The sequence below is a fragment of the Podarcis tiliguerta genome (genome assembly GCF_965153285.1).
Source record: "Podarcis tiliguerta genome assembly, chromosome: 8".
NCBI lineage: Eukaryota > Metazoa > Chordata > Lepidosauria > Squamata > Lacertidae > Podarcis > Podarcis tiliguerta.
In genome coordinates this window covers 33,959,340-33,976,992 of record NC_139541.1, presented here as the reverse complement: position 1 = coordinate 33,976,992, position 17,653 = coordinate 33,959,340, and the positions used below count along the sequence as shown (strand labels likewise).

Below are 17,653 nucleotides of genomic sequence, written 5' to 3'. Positions count from 1 at the left end.
AAGGTGGGGAGTTATTACAACTAGTCACCCCCCAAAATCCCCAGCTAGTCAGCCCCCAAAATCCTATCTTCCTCTCTTTATTTCTTGGAGCCCAGCCAGATGGGTGGGGTATAAATAATAAATTTTTATTATATATTATTATTATTATTAACAAATGTTCAACTCCTAAGGAAATGTTAAACTCCTAGAGTGGTTCTACTGCTGGGAAAATATATAAATGAGAAGGTTCCCAATGTCTTCTAGAGCCCCCTATAGCTATTACATTGAGAGGATAAAGACCTCTTACGGACCAATATGTGGCTCTTTCAGTTACAACTACGTAGATGGAATCTCACCTGGTTCACATCAGGCTTGCTGAGTCTTTTCACAAGCAGGCCAGTTAAATGGAGGGGCTAACCAGCAAGAGCAATTGACATATAACCTGGCCTGTCATGGGACAGGTCCTCTCTGTGCTATCAGCAGCTAAGATTCAAAGCAAACATGCATGGGAGCTTATCATATGCCCCATCTGCATGGTATGTTTAAAGCAGTATCATGCCACTTTAAACAGTCAGGAATCCCCCCAAAGAATCCTGGGGATCATGGTGTTCCAGTTGTTATGAGATCCCTTTTCCCCTCCCAGAGCTACAATTCCCAGCATGATTTATCAATCAATCTCTTCCCAGGGAACTCTGAGGCTATACTGTATAAGTATGTTGACGCAAAGTGTAGTGGATTCTTAGGCTGCATTCCTAATACACTTGTTTAGTAGCAAGCCCCACTGAACAGTGGGATTTTCTTCTGAATAAATATGTATAGGATTACACTGTTTAAGAGTTCTAGTCTTCCAGCTGTTGTTGGGAACTCCAGCCAGCATGACCAATGGTCAGGAACAATGCAAGTATGTGGTAAGGCCAGAGCTTCCCAATCTCTAGCATAAGCAAATGTTATATTTGAATTTACGTTTATCCTGGTGCAAATGACATTTGCTTTGTAGCGTGCTGGATTGGGGTTGCGGCTATCTTGTGCTAGAGCACCTACCTGCAGTAATAGGCCCTGTCTCCTTTGCTGCACTCTGCTGGGATATAAGATCAATCAATAGCAAGATCCTTGACCAGTGATTATTAAAACTGACTGGTGGAAATCCCTTGGAGGGCACAAGACACATGGAAAAGAGGGGGTAGTGATTGAAGGTGCAGGAAAGGATATGATCCTGAAGCAGGCGGGGTTATTTTTCAGTCACCAAGCCAAGACCCAGGTAGGCCCATGAAGCACAGGACCTTCACTGATTCACATTGGTTTTGGGATGATCTTCACATCCAGCATCCCACTTAAAAAAGAAGGGAGCCCAGGATGAGCTGCTGGGATGTCCCAGTAATACTTCCCTTTTATTTTATGAGGAATGCAGAACCATCCACCCCCAAGTTAATAATAGGTTTAAACAGGTAATCTCCATACCTGGGAATAAACTAGCTTTCTAAAGGGATATCTCCCAAATGCAGAAGCCCATTCCCAGGACAGCACTGCCTGCAGCTTACTGAAATATGACCTTAATATATCATTTGCCCAAAACCACAAGCTGGTATCATGAAGAACACTGACTGATAATAAGAAAACTAAAAAGAAGAGTTATGGTTCATGCAGCCTAAATCCCCCAGAGCAGATTGCTTGTTGTATTAAATCCATTACTAACAGGGCAACATACTGGCACAATGACAGATTTTAGAACACAATGTTTTCATTCTTGTACTCTAGTCCACAAAAGTACCTTACAAACACATGACAAATTTGTTGTGCAGGCTGATGGAAAGGACTAGTCTTTAGCCACATCATTGAAAATAATTACAAAAAGGCCACAAGTAAAAATGTTTTCTTTTTCTTTTTAAAAGTGCGACCTCACAAAAGCCCACTCATAATGTTAGTATTTTCAATTCAATTCTTATCAAATTCTGCAATGCCATCAAATTCTGCTTAAACAACTGAAGTTTATAGAACATGTTACTTTGAAAAACTGTGTGAAACCCACAAATACACAAGAAACCAGAATAGAAATTGTTCCAAATCTAGCTATACAAGGTACATTAAGAATGCAAGTTCTACAGCAGTAGAAAAATGCGTTTACATATTAGCAGTTGAAAAAAAGGAAAGAAAACAAAAAGGCTGTCTTCAAATCCCTGTAGGCTTGTAAAAACCGCTTCCTTCCAGCACCCATCGTAGATTACTGGCAAGCTGTTGAGGGGATTAAAAAGACACATTTATTAACAAGAATGCTAGCAGAGAAAACTACCAATGTTCATAAGCAGTGTTAACAAAGTCTGCATCTAAAAATACTTTTAACTGAAAAAATAATGTAGCAAGTAGAGTCCAAGATTAGGACCAAGGTTCAAAAACACTACTCAGCTATGAAGTTGCTAGTCCTTGACCTTGTCCCAGTCACTTCCTCCCAACCCATCCTATCTCTTAGGGCTGTTATGAAAACAAACAAGAGGCAGAACTACATATGTGACCTTGGGGTTATTGAAGGAAAGAACACAAGGAGAGTCTGTCTACTGAAGCAAGCCCAAATCCCATGTGCTCCTACATTCTGTTCTCCCAGTGGCCAACCAGATGCCCCAATGGGAAACCCGCAAACAGCACCTGAGAGCAAGACAACTCTCCCTGCCTGCAATTCCCAGCAACTGGGATATAAAAAGCAGGATATAAACACTATAAACAAGCAAGCAAGCAAATGTTCTGAACATGCAGCCCTTAACATGGGAGGGAGGCAGGCAGTGTTAAATCTGAAAGGAAGTGTGGTTAGATGCTAGCAGTGAACACATTTTCTGAATGTGGATTATTCTTGTGTAGCCAAAACAGAGCCAGCCAAAATAATCCAGAGGCGGGGGGGGGGGGGGGGGGAATTCTCAAGAAAACCTTGGGGGAGGGGGGAAATATGGAAGGAAGGAGAGGCTTCCAAAACAGCCCAAAAAGGACTAAGTATACTCAGTGGTCATGGAATGTCAGCTGATTTTGTAGGTGGTGAGGGGAGAAAATCAGGGAGAGAAATGTAATGGAATATCCTGGAGGTGGCCATGGGTGTCTGTCACACTGAACAGGAGCCCTCCACACTGCAACAGTTTGTGGTAGGTTCCACTTGTTTAAGAACCTTATTAACTAGCTTGCTGGACCACTAAGCCAGGCCCAACACTGGCCAGTGTGATTTCTCTGTAGCTTGCAAGCAGGGCATGAGGGGACAGCTGTATCCTGCCAGCTGGTATTCAAAGAGATATAGTTCTATAGGCTGTATTGCGCACAAGTGACTACTGTTACTATCAGCTGTTTCTATCAACAAGACTCTTCTCCACGCAGCCACAGCTACACCTGGTGGCAAGAAGTGCCATCCATTTATTTCTTCTATTTACAACCTACTGCCAATAATACTCCAGGAAGTATTATTCTATTAAACTTAAGACACTCTAGAAAACTGGGGCATGGCACCCATCCAGATGTTTAGCAAGCCAAGGCCTATTTAGCTCTAGCACTGTATGCATCTGGTGTGTGAATCAGCTCCTGTTCTAAACAGAGGGGCAAAATGTTCCAACCTTTGAAAACACAGTCCAAGCCTAGCACTCTTTGATAATTTCAGACCCAATTCAAATACAGGACTACTTTTAGTTCTTTCTGGTAAAGGGGTGGCGAATTAGTAACTCACCAGATGCTGTTGGGTGCCAACTCAACCCCAGCATCATGGCCAATTATCAGGGACAATGAGAGTTGGGAGTCCAGCAACATCTGGAGGTTCATGGGTTCCCTACCCATTTTAGCAGGTATTTCCCCTCTCTCTTACCAGAAGAACAAAGCAAAGCAATGTAAGATTGTGGTAATGGTGCAACCCATCTTATCCCCTTCATCTGGGTTCCCAATCCACCAGCTGAAAGCCACTCTGCTTCGCCTGCCCGCTCCCACAGTCCAAAAAGATAGTTTCAGTTCCCAATATGTAGCCCTGCTTAACATGTTCTGAACTCATTTGAACATGATTCTCACTTGATGTTTTGGTAGCAGGTGCCTTGTTCTCGCCTTCCAGCTCCTCCACTCCAGCTTGTGTCATGAGATCTGCGATGTTCTTCTCCAGGTCGTCAATACGGCAGCTCATGTCATCAAGTGAACAGAGTTAAAGAAAACAGACTAGAGAAATGCAAAAGTGAAGAGACACCACCTGACCCTCAGAAAGCCTAGACCCTGATGTTTTTATAACTAAGTAAATTGGGCCTCATTATAAAAATCAATAATGAAGATTTCAATGTTAGGTGGAACTGGCACTGTTACAAAGCCCACATATAACACATCCTACACTTGTAAGAAATTGGTATTTTAGTGTGGCAGCACCTATGCTTGGAAGTCTTGCTTATTGAGATCAGGCAGACGCCTTCACAGTACTCTTTTTGGTCCCTGCTAAAAATGTCTTTGTTTAGATATGCCTGCCCAGATATTTAAAATGTGGTGCATTTTTAGTTTATTGCTTGGTATTTTTTTTTAAAAAAAAAAATTCGTGAATGTTTTAAATAGATTTTATTGTTTTATTCTCTTTGTAAACTGCTTTTTTACAATCAAGCAGTATATAAAAGTAAGAACTGCTCAGCACCTACTGAAGTGCTAACAGCTTTAGAACACGGTAACACAAGCAGGACATGAGGCCTCTCTACAGTTGCTCCCAGATGACCAGTACTCATCAAGTTGTTATGGCTAGTAGCTATATGCTAAGAAATCATCATTCACTTCCTGCAATCCTGCCAGAAAAGACAATCCTGTGCTGCGGGAGAAATAATATAATATCTGGTATATAACAGCCCTCTACCTTCCCTTCCTTTGTCCTCAAAAGTTAGGCTCCATCACATAATGTTTTAACCATCACTCACTCTTCCCAGGGAACTCGGGAAAATATAGCTCTGTTGAGGAGAGATGGTGTCTCCGAATATTTCTCAGCACTTTTAACAAGCAACAGTTCCTAGGATTAATTGGGAGAAGCCATGACTGTTGAAAGTGGTATGATACCGCTTTAAATATACAGCCTTTGGAGGAACCAAGTCATTTGGGGGATTTATAGAATTCATCCATTCTGTACATCACAGAGTGGCTGGGGAAACTCAGCCAGATGGGCGGGGTATAAATAATAAATTATTTTATTATTATTACATCACACAAAGAGCTCTGTTTAAAAGATGGAAAACCCAAAGGATATTCCGGCCAATAATCTGGTCAGACATGGTTTGAAACTTGTCCTGCATTTGCTGCAGCAGTGTCTGCACCTGAGGAGAGAGAAAAAAGTAGAGTTTTGCTTTAAACAGGAATTATCTGGGGCCACAGGATTTTAATTTCTTGGCCCCCAGGTGCAGTATTTAACCCAAAGGAGGCGTTTTAGCCAATACTAAGCTCTGCATGTGAAATGTTTTCATCACAACTTCTGAAAGTGAACTCTGGGTTCTGACAAAGGTCCCAAGCATACTTGAGCTATGAAGCATTAAATGAAGTTCTGAAGGCTTAGTTATGTGAAAATATCTCTTCTCGTGGAAACTGCCAGGCTGGTAAATAGCAAATTATTAAGCGTGGCGGCAGCGGGGGGGGGGGGGGGGGGGCTTGTCAATCCAACAAATATAAAATTGCATAGGAGCATCACCACTGATAAAATATGATATATGGATGTTTCAATTTCTCTTGCTAGGGTGGGATCCCAATGAATAAGGATACAAAATGCACCCTGAAATATGTTTCCATACTGCTCCGGGCCCAATTCAACATTTTGTAGCCTGAGGTGGCCAAGACAGTGACTCCCCGCCACACCACATACAAAAGGTGACTGGACTGCAGCTGAATCCAACTTTAACACTGGTGACAGGATAGAATTGCCAACACTGGTATGAGGGCAGAGCACCAACTTAGCAAGCCAAGGGGTAGGGCATGCAGCACACACACAGCCCTGCCCTCCAGAATCCTACATTGGCTCCCTGTCCCTCAGCATCTGCCCCTACCAACTACACTGTAGGAAGTACCCTAATGGATTGTTGTATTCTAAATATTAGTATTAGTGAATCTTTGTTATTTTCAAACTGCCTGGGGAGGATCTGTGTTCTGAAAGGCAGGATGTAAATAAATTTGTTATGTACATAGTGTACATATAAGAAAAGGGGGGAGGCAGAATGTGTGTGTGTCTTGGGGCAGATTACAAAAATACACAATATATACATTATATAATATCCATCACATATACATTTCTCTCTCTGGAGTAGTCATTAAAATAAACCGCACAGAGTAGCCCCCGCCCCCAATATCCATAGAGGCCCCACCCGACCCCCAATCTCTGTAACAAGCAGAGCCCCCTCGGTTTCCATGGCAATCAGACCCGCCCTGACCACTCCTGCCCTCGTCTCCATGGCAACCCCCACTGCTAGCTAGGCCCCGCTTCTCTCTTCTCCATGGCAACACACTCCCCCACTTGAGTGGCCCCATTCGGTCTCCATAGCAACCGAAATCCTTTCCCGCCCGCCCCGGCATTCCCCGCGGCTGCTTTTCTTGCCACCTCACCACGGCGGTGAGGTCTTGCACAGTCTTGGGGTCCGTCTCGGCCATGTCGGTCCTCTCCGTGTCCAGCCTCTTTCCCCTCTCCAGGCCCGACTCCAGAAGGCGCTTCCGGCCTCGCCTACGAGATTTCTCCGCCCTCTCTCGCTGCTCCGAATCCGGATTCCCTGCCCCAGGCCTCGCGAGATAAAACGGACAGGACGAGGTCGAGAGATTGCAATGCATTGTGGGACTCGTAGTTCGCCCCGTTGGACGCCCTGACAGTTTTGTGTGCGTGTGTTTTGTTAATATAAATTATTTTCTTGTATGTGGTTGTGCTTAATTATTATTTTAAAATTGCGTTTTGGAACCCGTTCTGGTCAAGAAGCTGGATTAAAAAGAAAACCTTTCATAAATAGGAGCGGGGAAAGGGGCAGAGCCTTATGGGAAATGGAGTGTTTTTAACAATCCAGCGGAGTGGCCTCATAGGGGGCGAATAGGATTGTGGGGAATGTAGTCTCTCTGGTTTACAGAGGAAGGAACATTTAGGGCACTCACAGTCTAAATTCAAAATAAGAAACACGCGAAAGGTCGCACCGCTCTAGACCTTTCGTTTCTTTGTTGACCTACCTTCTGTATCCTTTGCATTAGGAATCTTTAGAAGTCTTTAGATTTGAGATCAGAAACGATCAAAGGGACTCCAGCAATGTGTGACTCTACTCTTTTCGCTATCTCTGTGGGACCAAGAGCTAGGAGATGAGCACTGTGGGAAATGGAGTCATGGGTGTATTGAAGGTATCAGGAGCAGGCAGGTGTAAACTCAGAAGTGATAGGGTAGCCACTTGCACATCACCTGCCACCCAAAAGGACATTGATTTGCATAACATTTGCACATACTAATTTATATTTATAGATGCAGATTTTAAAATAAGTTCTACAATTGCTAGAGAAATAAAATATATTTTAAATAGAAATGCAATCATCTAACTTTAAGCTAGATTTGGACCAGAAAGCCCTTGAAATAGTGGACACCATCAGACAGAGAAATGTCTGTAAAGCAGGGTTGCCAAATTAGAAGTATCCCAGCTGCAAATAAAACATTTTGAATGTGTTGTAAAGTGCAATATACAATTGTGACACTAGATGGTGAATGTGAGCTATAGCAAATCCGATGCATTTTTCAAAACGATTTTTTTAAAAAAACAACAACAGCATTTTCACAATGTTTTTAATGTGTGTAGATTCCACCCCAGACTGCGAGATTTCAGGACCCAAACCTGAGACCTAAGGGTACCTCCTCATGAAGTCATGGAGTGGTATCTGGAGATGGAGGTTAATTGAGAGATGGGAACAGAGGAGAGCAGACCCCCACCTCACCCCCACCCTTGGAGTACCTGTGCTATAATTTTCAGCCAGCTCCTGTAGATTTCCACCCATAACTCAAATGCTGGGTATAACTTTCCAGTCGATTGAGATTGTTTTTCTTTTATCGTTTCCACCATCATTTTATTTTTTGCCTTCTCTATTAGATTGTATGTCACAGATGCAGAACCTGTGACCCTCCAGATGTTGTCGGACTGCAACTCCCATCAGCTCCAGCCAGCATGGCCAAAGGTCAGAGGATGATGCGAGCAGTGCAACAGCATTTGGAGGGCTACGGGATCCCTGTCCTTGGTGTATGCCATTGTTGCAGGAGATTGCCTTGATGCCATCCTGGTGCTGCTTAGAATGGGTGCTCCCCCTTCATCCTTACACAGATGGCACCAGGTGGCAGAAGTATGTGACCATCTAAAAGCAAGCAAGCACTGTCCTAGATGGATATGCAGAGCAATCAATTAATTTGATTGAAACTAGAATTATAGATATGGGAGGTACATCTGAGATCATCTAGTCCAATCCCATGCTGATAATGTTAATCAGCTGCTATGACATCCCTCAGTGGTAGCCACCCAGCCTCTGTTTAAACATCTCTGACAATGAATCTGTTTTAGATTTATTTTCCTTGGGGAATCTTTTCCACGCTTGGTTAGTCAAAGAAGCATTGTCAGTCCATTTTTATTTGACCGCAGCACATGAAAGTTTGGAAACATAATCCTGCTGCTTATTTTGATGCTTTGAGCATAGACTTCCATGCTGTGCAGGTAATCTGGAATCAAAAGGGGAAGCCATCTGTACAAACAGTAGATTCTGCGGTGAAAGATTATCTGAGTAAGGTTATGCAGAGGTTGGGCACTGAAAACAATATATGTGATTAATGTGCAGTAGGAACTTTCCTTCAGTGTTATGTTTTATTATTTCTAATTCAAAGACGCCAGCTGATTAAAGAGTTTCTGTTTTTAATAGAAGAACTTCTACCTGCATTAAAAAAAAAGTTGTGTTGCAATTGCTTTGGAAGGCAATCTGCTGAGGCCATTGATTCCTTTGAACTCATCCGCTGATATCATGTAGTCAATTGCCAACTAAGACTACCACACATTTGTTGGAGGCTGTGCACGTTTTTCCATAGCTCATCAAAGCAGCCTCTTTCATTGGTTTGCTTACTAAGCCCCTTTGTCTCTCCTACTTTATATCCTTTTAGTTAAAACTTAATTGCCACTTGCATTCTATTGATCTTTCTTAATACAGTTTGCTGCTTTGGGGATGCTGTTGTGCTCAACAAACCTATTCTTCACATTAACCTATAATCTTTTGTCTTCACTTAATTGCATCCCTGCAATAACGGGCTGGAGAAACAACTGTCCAAAGTTAGCATTCACTACAGAGATGCGAGTAGTCTAGATTTACACCCACTATAATCAATGCATACCGTCCAATATTTCTCCAATGAAAATAGGGACATCCTAAGGAAAAGTGGGACATTCCAGGATCAAATCAGAAACTGTGACAGCTTTTCTAAATCAGGGATGTCCCTGGAAAATAGGGACACTTGGAGGGTCTGTCAGTGGAGTTATATTTCTTGCATGTGGAGGAGTAGCAAAATAGTAGTCAGAACTCAATTTGGCTACTATCTATTCTAGAAACATCACCACCTTTGTCATCTTTCTTATAATGTGCCTTATCTGCTTAAGTGTGCACAGGACACAATTCAATGTGGCCTACAAATCCAGATTCCTATATGGCTAACTCATTCTGTGAGTGTGGACCCTTTTGTAGCCAAAACAGCCCACTCTCCTTGCACAAAAGAAAGTTATCAGTGTGTTTGTGGGAACCCCTAGTATAGCACAGGTTAAAAAAGAAATTGGAGAAAAAACTTTGCAGAGGGGATCTGAAAACATGCTCGTTAGGCACAGAATGCTGACTGGCAGTGGAAATCACAGGAGAGGGGAAATGGAATGGAGTATCTTGGCAGGGGGGCTGGCTGGCCAGCAGACAGGCTGGCACACTGAAGTGGAGCACTGCACATTGCAGCTTTTTGTTGCAGGCCCCACTTATAAACCATTAACAATCAAATCCCCAAAGTCATACTGAAACCCAGAGAGCTGGCACAATCCACAAAAGGGAAACAGGGGAAAAAATAACATCCCTAGAATGCTCTAGAAATAAGGCAAATTTTGACTTGATGTGTGCTGAAGAAGAAATGTGCAGAAGCCAGATGAATATTTTTGAGGAGGTGTCATACTCCAGGGGATGCCCCCAAGGGACCAGTTACAGCATACTGTATATAATACTTCACCAAAGTACTCGTCAATGAGGACAGGGTTGCTGGTGCAGCACAGTCCAAACCAAAAGGATGAGCGACAAATAAGGTAACTCCTGGTTCAGATCTCATATCCGCTGTAAGTAGGCTTAAGCAAGCTTCTCTCTCAGCCCCCCATCTGCCATATATTACAGTGGCACCTCAGGTTAAGTACTTAATTCGTTCCAGAGGTCCGTTCTTAACCTGAAACTGTTCTTAACCTGAAGCACCACTTTAGCTAATGGGGCCTCCTGCTGCTGCCGCACCGCAAGAGCACGATTTCTGTTCTCACCCTGAAGCAAAGTTCTTAACCCGAGGTACTACAGGTACTAAGGAGTCCAACATCTGGAGGGCACAATGTTGATTACAGTGGTACCTTGGGTTACATACGCTTCAGGTTACATAAACTTCAGGTTACAGACTCCACTAACCTGGAAATAGTACCTCAGGTTAAGAACTTTGCTTCAGGATGAGAACAGAAATCGTGCTGCGGCAGCGGGAGGCCCCATTAGCTAAAGTGGTGCTTCAGGTTAAGAACAGTTTCAGGTTAAGAACGGACCTCCGGAACAAATTAAGTTCCTAACCCGAGGTACCACTTTACTCCCATGTATAAGGCTTATAAGCAGATGAGGTGTGTGCTTGGAACACCTGAAAATGCAATGTAGATTGTAAGCATCATCATTATCACCATTATGCTGAAGGTGGGCAAAAGGATATACAAGAACCTTGGCTAATACTGACATTCACAAACCTAAATGCTGTCCAGGTTTGCTCTGTATTCATCTAAGAAGGTCTCTGAGAAAAGCAGAGCATCCGTTGATGTAATTTAGGATAGTGTTGAGCTTGGGGGGGGGGGATCATCAGCTGAATGTTACCCTGTTCCTGAGCTCTTAAAACCCTGTCCCAGATGGAATTAACCTGGGTTGACATGACATTTGAGCAATGCCGCATTCTCTGCTTTATCACTTCAGTTAGTTTTCTATACGTTTTTGCTGCTGCTGCTGCAGTAGCAGCTGTCCTCAGATGGGCACCTGGGAGTTTGCCATCTCCTGATGCCCAAAGGCACCCTGAAGGAAAAACAGAGAGAGATAAAAAGCAGCAGCAGCATATATGCATATATTTATTTTGTACCGTCAATATCATTTCCACCAGTGATCATATGCGGGAGGTAGGGGTGGGGGCAAGGACTACTATCCTCAATGGCTATGTTTTGCCTTCCCTGTCATATGTGTCTGAATACCAGCTGCTGGGAATCACAAGTGGGGAGAGCGCTGTTGATCTGTGGACCTGTTTTCAGGCTTCCTATTGGGCTATCTGACTGACCACTATGAGAACAGAACGCTGGACTAGATGGGCTCTTGACCATGATCCAGCAGGGCTCTTCTTATGTTATTGTGACCCAACAGGATTCATTCTGTGTCTAGAGGACTGCTTTAATCACTCTAAACAGAAAATGGATTTGCACACCACCACAAAGTGCACATTCTTTCAAAATGCAGTTATCTTGAGGGTAATCTGGCAAGCACTGCATGTGGGAGGCGGGCAGAGATGTTAGTGGGTTGAGTTTGCAGGATTGCATGGTTCACTCTGCGTCTATCTCTCTCCCTACCTACCACACTTTTTCTTCCCCACCACCACCACAGAACGATTTCCCACTTCAGCGCTTCCCATGGACCGCAAGGTTGGGGAATCTTTGGCCCACAAGCCAAATTGGGCCTAGCACAGATTTGTGTTTGGCCCACAGATCCATTTTCCCCAAACCATAAAAACCTGCAACCTGCAGTGTTGCAAGTCACCACCCATCAGCTCTCTTGTTCTAAGGCAGGCTTCCTCAACCTCGGCCCTCCAGATGTTTTTGGCCTACAACTCCCATGATCCCTAGCTAGCAGGACCAGTGGTCAGGGATGATGGGAATTGTAGTCTCAAAACATCTGGAGGGCCGAGGTTGAGGAAGCCTGTTTTAAGGGATGCTAATTGGAATGCTCTTATTGCCAGAGAAATATTTCTATTAAGTGTCATGCTGCACAGCTCTAAAGCCGGACAGTTTGTTCAATACTAGCATCTCAAAAGGGAAATTACATTACTGCATTTTGTGCAAGAGAAGCAGCATTTTGGTGATTACTTTTAGATCTGCTAGATGCCACTGGCACGTAATTTATCTGTGCTTTGTGTAGTTGGTGCTGCGTGTCTTGTGTAGCAACTAAACTGCAGAGTCTGTAAGCTGCCGTTTATGATTCCCGCATAAGAGTAAGATCTAGCAATTCAGAAGGTTTCTTTAAAACAAGAATCCTGCTGTGAAACTGTGTTTTACATAAGAAACTCTCCAGGGAGGCGCATTGGTGCGCAAGGAGATTGGAACCGGAGGAAAAAGTTCTGCAAGGTCATTCCTTCCCTAGAAGCCCTGATTCCCAACATTGTGCCGGTGGGTTCAGTGGTGCCTTAGAAGTCATCCCTGGGAGCCTTAAAAGACTCTAACCTCTTCCACTCCCTTCCCCCTTGGTCATGAGGTGGTAAATGTGGTTATGTTTTTCTTCCTTGAATAGTACATAGAATTGAAGGAGAATGTTGGAAGAGTGGTGCTCTTTCTTTCCCACTTTCAGCTCTATGTGCTTTTCATGACTCAGATAAATTCAGCTGGATCTGACTTTTGCCCAGATCTCTTGGGAAAGCTGAATGGGGCTGGGGCTGTGTGTGTGTGCGCACACACGTTTTCTCTCTTAGTGTCTCATGTTATGGCGGCTGATCTGAGGTAGTGGGAGATAAGTGACCAGAGGGGGTGGCACACACAATACTCACTTAGATATCCAAATTTGCCTGTAGGGCTGAAAAGGTTGGTCACCCCCTTGACTGCTGGCTGATTTCTCTTCCATGCTCTGTCTCAACTTCCTACTTTGATTCTTCATCCAAGAGGTGAAGATTTTGTTCATAAGTGTATGGAATGATTTTGTTCTTCCCTGTATTTCATGTCACATGCAAGCTGCAGAAGACGAGGGGCTCAGTTGAGAGACTACCAGTTTTTTTGCACCTGTCCTTGAAATTTTCCATCCTGGCTGGTTAAAAGAAGAACCTGTAACTAAGAACTTGTCCCCAAATTTGTCCTCCTCCCTCCAAATCCATTTCCCTTTTGTGCCATGTCTTTAGATTGTAAACCTGAGGGCAGGTACTGTCCTTTGTTTATTGATCTGTAAGCCACTTTAAGAACCCTTTTTGGCCAAAGAGCAGGCTAAAAGTTGTTTAAAAATAAGATATACAGTGGGCCCTGCAAGAAACAATTCCAGTGTCTGTTCATGCTCTTATCCAACAGCTCATTCCATTCTCCTCTCCCAGAATTCCATGGTTTGTTCAGTCCTCATTAAGCTGTTGTGGGGCATCTGTTTTGTGTGCAGAAGTTCCCCAGCTCAAATCACAACATCTCTAGTTAGGGCTGGGAATGTCCCTCATCTGAAACCCTGAAGACCTGCTTCTAGTCAATGTGGACAATACTGAGCTACATGAACTAATGGTCTGACTCAGAGTAAGCCAGCTTCCTCTGTCTTGGTGGTGGTTTGTTTTGGTTTTGGTTTTTGCCACTTCAGGTTTTTGCCACTTCAGGTTGTCCCAGTGCCTCTCCATATCCCAGTGGCCACATTTTAGCTCCATTTCTGTTGATACTCACCACCTGAAGTGATCTCCTATTCTATCATGAAAAAGCTGAGAATGGTCAAGGTGTCTGAAGGTGCACAAAGCTTGTGGCAGTGGAGATATTTGGAAGTGGCACTTGCAAATATTTCAGGTTCTGAAATATTTGCAGGACGTGCCATCAAACCCTGGGAAGGCATTTGAAGATGACACTCACCATTTTCTTTGTTTCGTCTCGGCAACTCAAATCAAAGGAATCCAAAACTTCTTGGAAGCATGAAAATGAATTTTTAATACATCAATTACGATGTGGGTAGTCAAGGGTGGAAAGTATTAAGGAGAAAGCAAGTAGAACCCATCCATAAGCCTAGAAGGGAGGAGGGATGTTCCTTGAGGGCTTTCAAATATAAATGAAGTTGTCGGAATAACATTAACGGAAAGAATATAATTAGAAATCAACAGGCACAGAGGAGAAGGGGAAACAACAAGCTGAACTCAGCCTTTTCATGAATCACATAGCACTGAAATGAAAAGCTCAGGAGTAGGAGATGAGATACAAGACTAAGGCCAAAATAATGGTGATGTCGGGGGGGGGGGGAAGAAACACTACTCCTGTTTTTTCTTCAAATCCTACAAATACTTCAAGCTTTCCAGTTGCTTTTCAGTAGGGATGGGTGAATCTGTCAATTTCAGTTTCTCTATGTCTCTCATTTTCCCCATCTTATTTATTTATTTACGAACACAATTTCTATACCACTTAGTATATTTTAAAAATACATATCTAAGCAGTATATAGAAAACCATTGCAACAACCGACAACGTAAACAACTACCAATGTACACAGATATAAAACTGCTATATTCATACAAAGGTAGTAATAAATATAAGCCAATATCATTTACATTCATTTACATTCTGACGCATCCTCCCCTCTCAGCCTCCTGGCTCTCACTCAGGACTCCACCCACCCAACTTGGCTCTCACCCAAGGAGTAATCAAACTCTTAGCTGACTCACAAAAGTCTTGCAAAGAGGAAGGATCCTGGATACTGCTGGTGTCACCCTTGTCTCCCAGTCTAGGTTTGCTAGAGTGGGTGGCGGTTTCTCAGTCTGCCCACAACTGTGTCCCATTCAGCAGTCAACTGCACTCTCTAAAGTCCCCTACATGCGAAGACAGCCTCCAGCAGTAATCAATAGTAGGTCAAACGGTCAAGAAGGCAGTTAATGCACATGCTGCAGAGGGAAATGAGGGGCAGATGGGGCTCATCAACCTGGGAACATCTAGAAGGAGGAAATCTCTGATCCTAAACTTCCACTGCCTTGCAGGACAACTTTGGGAGAAGGAAAGGCTAAGGAGTAAAGCCTCCACAAATCTGGAGTGCAGTCCCTAAGATGGTTGGATGGCTCCTTGTGCGCCTCCTTCCGGCAACTTTTGCAGCTAAGCTGGTGCCAAATGCATTGCTCGGCTTTCCTTTGGGGGGGGTCCCTCTCAGCAAGGCCCAGGACCTCCATACACATTGCCCTGGCTTGTGCCCTGAGAGGTCACCTTGGTGCTGCTAAATGCAGCAAAAACAACACAGAAGGCAGCAGTTATGAGTTATGAGTCTCTGCAGCCACAGCAGGCACTGTAATTCTCCAACAGTTTGACTCACCCCCAGAGGCACACTCCATTGTCTCTTGAGACAGATGGATGACAAGAAGGATGATGCAAATGAACGTGAACTTCTTCCCCATCATTAATTTTCAAGTTATGTTCTTGGAAACTGAAGCTGATCTATTTTTCCGATAGGGCTTGTTAGCATAACAATGCTAATGAACGATGAAATTATACTCGATTTATTATCGTCTCCTCTCTACATCCATGCATTGTGATATCCATGGGAAGGTTACTTACAATGTGTCATTAAAAGTGATGGGAGCGATGCAAGCTTTCAGCATGCGTAATAATATCAAGGGGGATTTCAGATATAAATGCAGACTAATTAAAGGCAGGAAAGGTATTTGACTGTGAATCACAGGCCAGCAATTCTAGGCTCAGGGATGGGTAACCTCATACCTGGGGGCTAAAGGTGGCCATCCAGACTTTTCTTTGTGGCTCTCAGGACTCTCCCCAGACCTTACTATCCCTGCGTAAGGGCTTTTACCTGGCCAGAATGTGTCCTTGAGCTGTGATAATGCTTCTTGACTGCCTGGCTAGATAAATGTGTGTGTTTGACCATTGACTTGTACATGGCTGGAAGGTAGCCTACCATACAAAGGTAAGAGTCACACCCATTGCTCCTACCACTGACCTTTGGTCCCTGCAAGGCTACCTACAGAAGGAGAGGTTCATCATCCCTGCTGTGGCCCCTGGCAAAGAGAGATTCCTGGTCTTAGAAAGGGAGATGTGATGACAGCGTCTCCTTCTCTGTTGCTGCCACAGTCTCTGTTCTCCTGGCCCTACCAGTGTCAGGGCTCTGATGTCCAAAATGGCAGCATACAGGGGCAGATTATGGAAAATAGAAGATTAAGGGATCACTGAAAGTCTGCCACACAGAATATGGAGCAAGCTTGTTCTCTCTTGCTCCGGAGAGGAGGAGTGGAACTAATAGGACTGGAAATGATAGGGATCCTGATTTCAGTAAACCATTGGGGAACTTTCCAACAGCCAGAGCTGTTTACCAGTGGAACAGGCTGCCTCTGGAAGGCTGTTCTGTCATTCACTAGAAGCCATCTTTAAGGGGTGCTGTAGTTGCATCCTAGATGGGGGAAAGTGCAGCCATTGGGGGAAATGGCATGAGATGCAAAGCCTAAACATATATAGCCTTCAGATTCTTATTTTTTTTAACAACTCACATCATTCCTGACCATTCGCCATGCCATCTGGGGCTGATGGGACTTGGAGCCTCCCATCCTTGGTATGAGCGCAGTGATGAGCACAATGACCGTTTGCTACATTGGCAATGAGGGATAACAAAATCTTCCTGGCTTTGCTCTGATAATTTAACACGGTAGGAGGACATGATAAAAACCATGGTCCCAATTATTCCTAAATGAACAGGAGAAAGTTATCAATAAATTCTAGTGCTGCAATTTCACGCTGCAGTCCCCCTTTGATATTTCTTTCTTTTTTATTTTTAAACTGTTTAATAACATTGACCTTCATTCAACTGACAGTCATCATCTAGTCCTGGAGGTGTCACAACATCTTTTGTCAATCTTCTTGAAGCAGGTGAAATATATGGAGAAAGTGGATAGACAGAAGGTGTCCTGCCGCTCTCATAATATAGAATCCATGGGATAATCCAAAGCATTTGAAGAGATTCAGGACAGACTAAAGGAAGGACGTCTCCACATGGCACATGTTTAAACTATGGAATTCTCTTGCACAAGGCATATTGATGGCCTCTAGCTTGAATGGCTTTAAAAGATGATTAGACAAATCAACACAGGATGAGGCTATCAGTGACTACTAGCCACAGTGACTAGGTTCTACCTCCACTGTCAGAGGCAATATGTTTCTGAATACTAGTTACTGGGAATCGCAGGTGGAGAGAGGGCTATTGTGCTCCAGCTTTAGGGCTTCCCATAGGCATCTGGTTAGCCACCATGGGTGGCATTCAACCACGTTTTACTCAGAGTAGAGCTACTGAAACTAATGGGCCTAACTTAGTTGTGTTCATTAATTTAAGTGGGCCTACTTTGAGTAAAATCTAGTTAAATTCCACCCTGTGGAAACAGGAGGTTGGACTAGATGGGCCAAGGTTGTCTTATGTAACAGGAGGAATCAGCCTGCAAAGACAGGACTCACAATGCTAAACTTCCTCACAGGAGCCTGGTCTTTGACATATTTGTCAGCTTTGTGTAAATG

General features: G+C 43.7%; 1 protein-coding gene across 1 annotated transcript; it reads right to left on the bottom strand.

Moving 5' to 3' along the window:
* Nucleotides 1-1,699: 1,699 nt before the first annotated feature.
* HSBP1 (heat shock factor binding protein 1) lies at nt 1,700-6,713 on the bottom strand. Its single transcript, XM_083451996.1, has 4 exons — nt 6,538-6,713; nt 5,198-5,264; nt 4,003-4,119; nt 1,700-2,208 (listed from the first exon to the last, which is right to left on the bottom strand). Exons 1-4 carry the CDS (start codon nt 6,580-6,582, stop codon nt 2,198-2,200), a joined length of 240 nt encoding a protein of 79 aa, XP_083308122.1. The 5' UTR covers nt 6,583-6,713; the 3' UTR covers nt 1,700-2,197.
* Between the last annotated feature and the right edge of the window lie 10,940 nt (nt 6,714-17,653).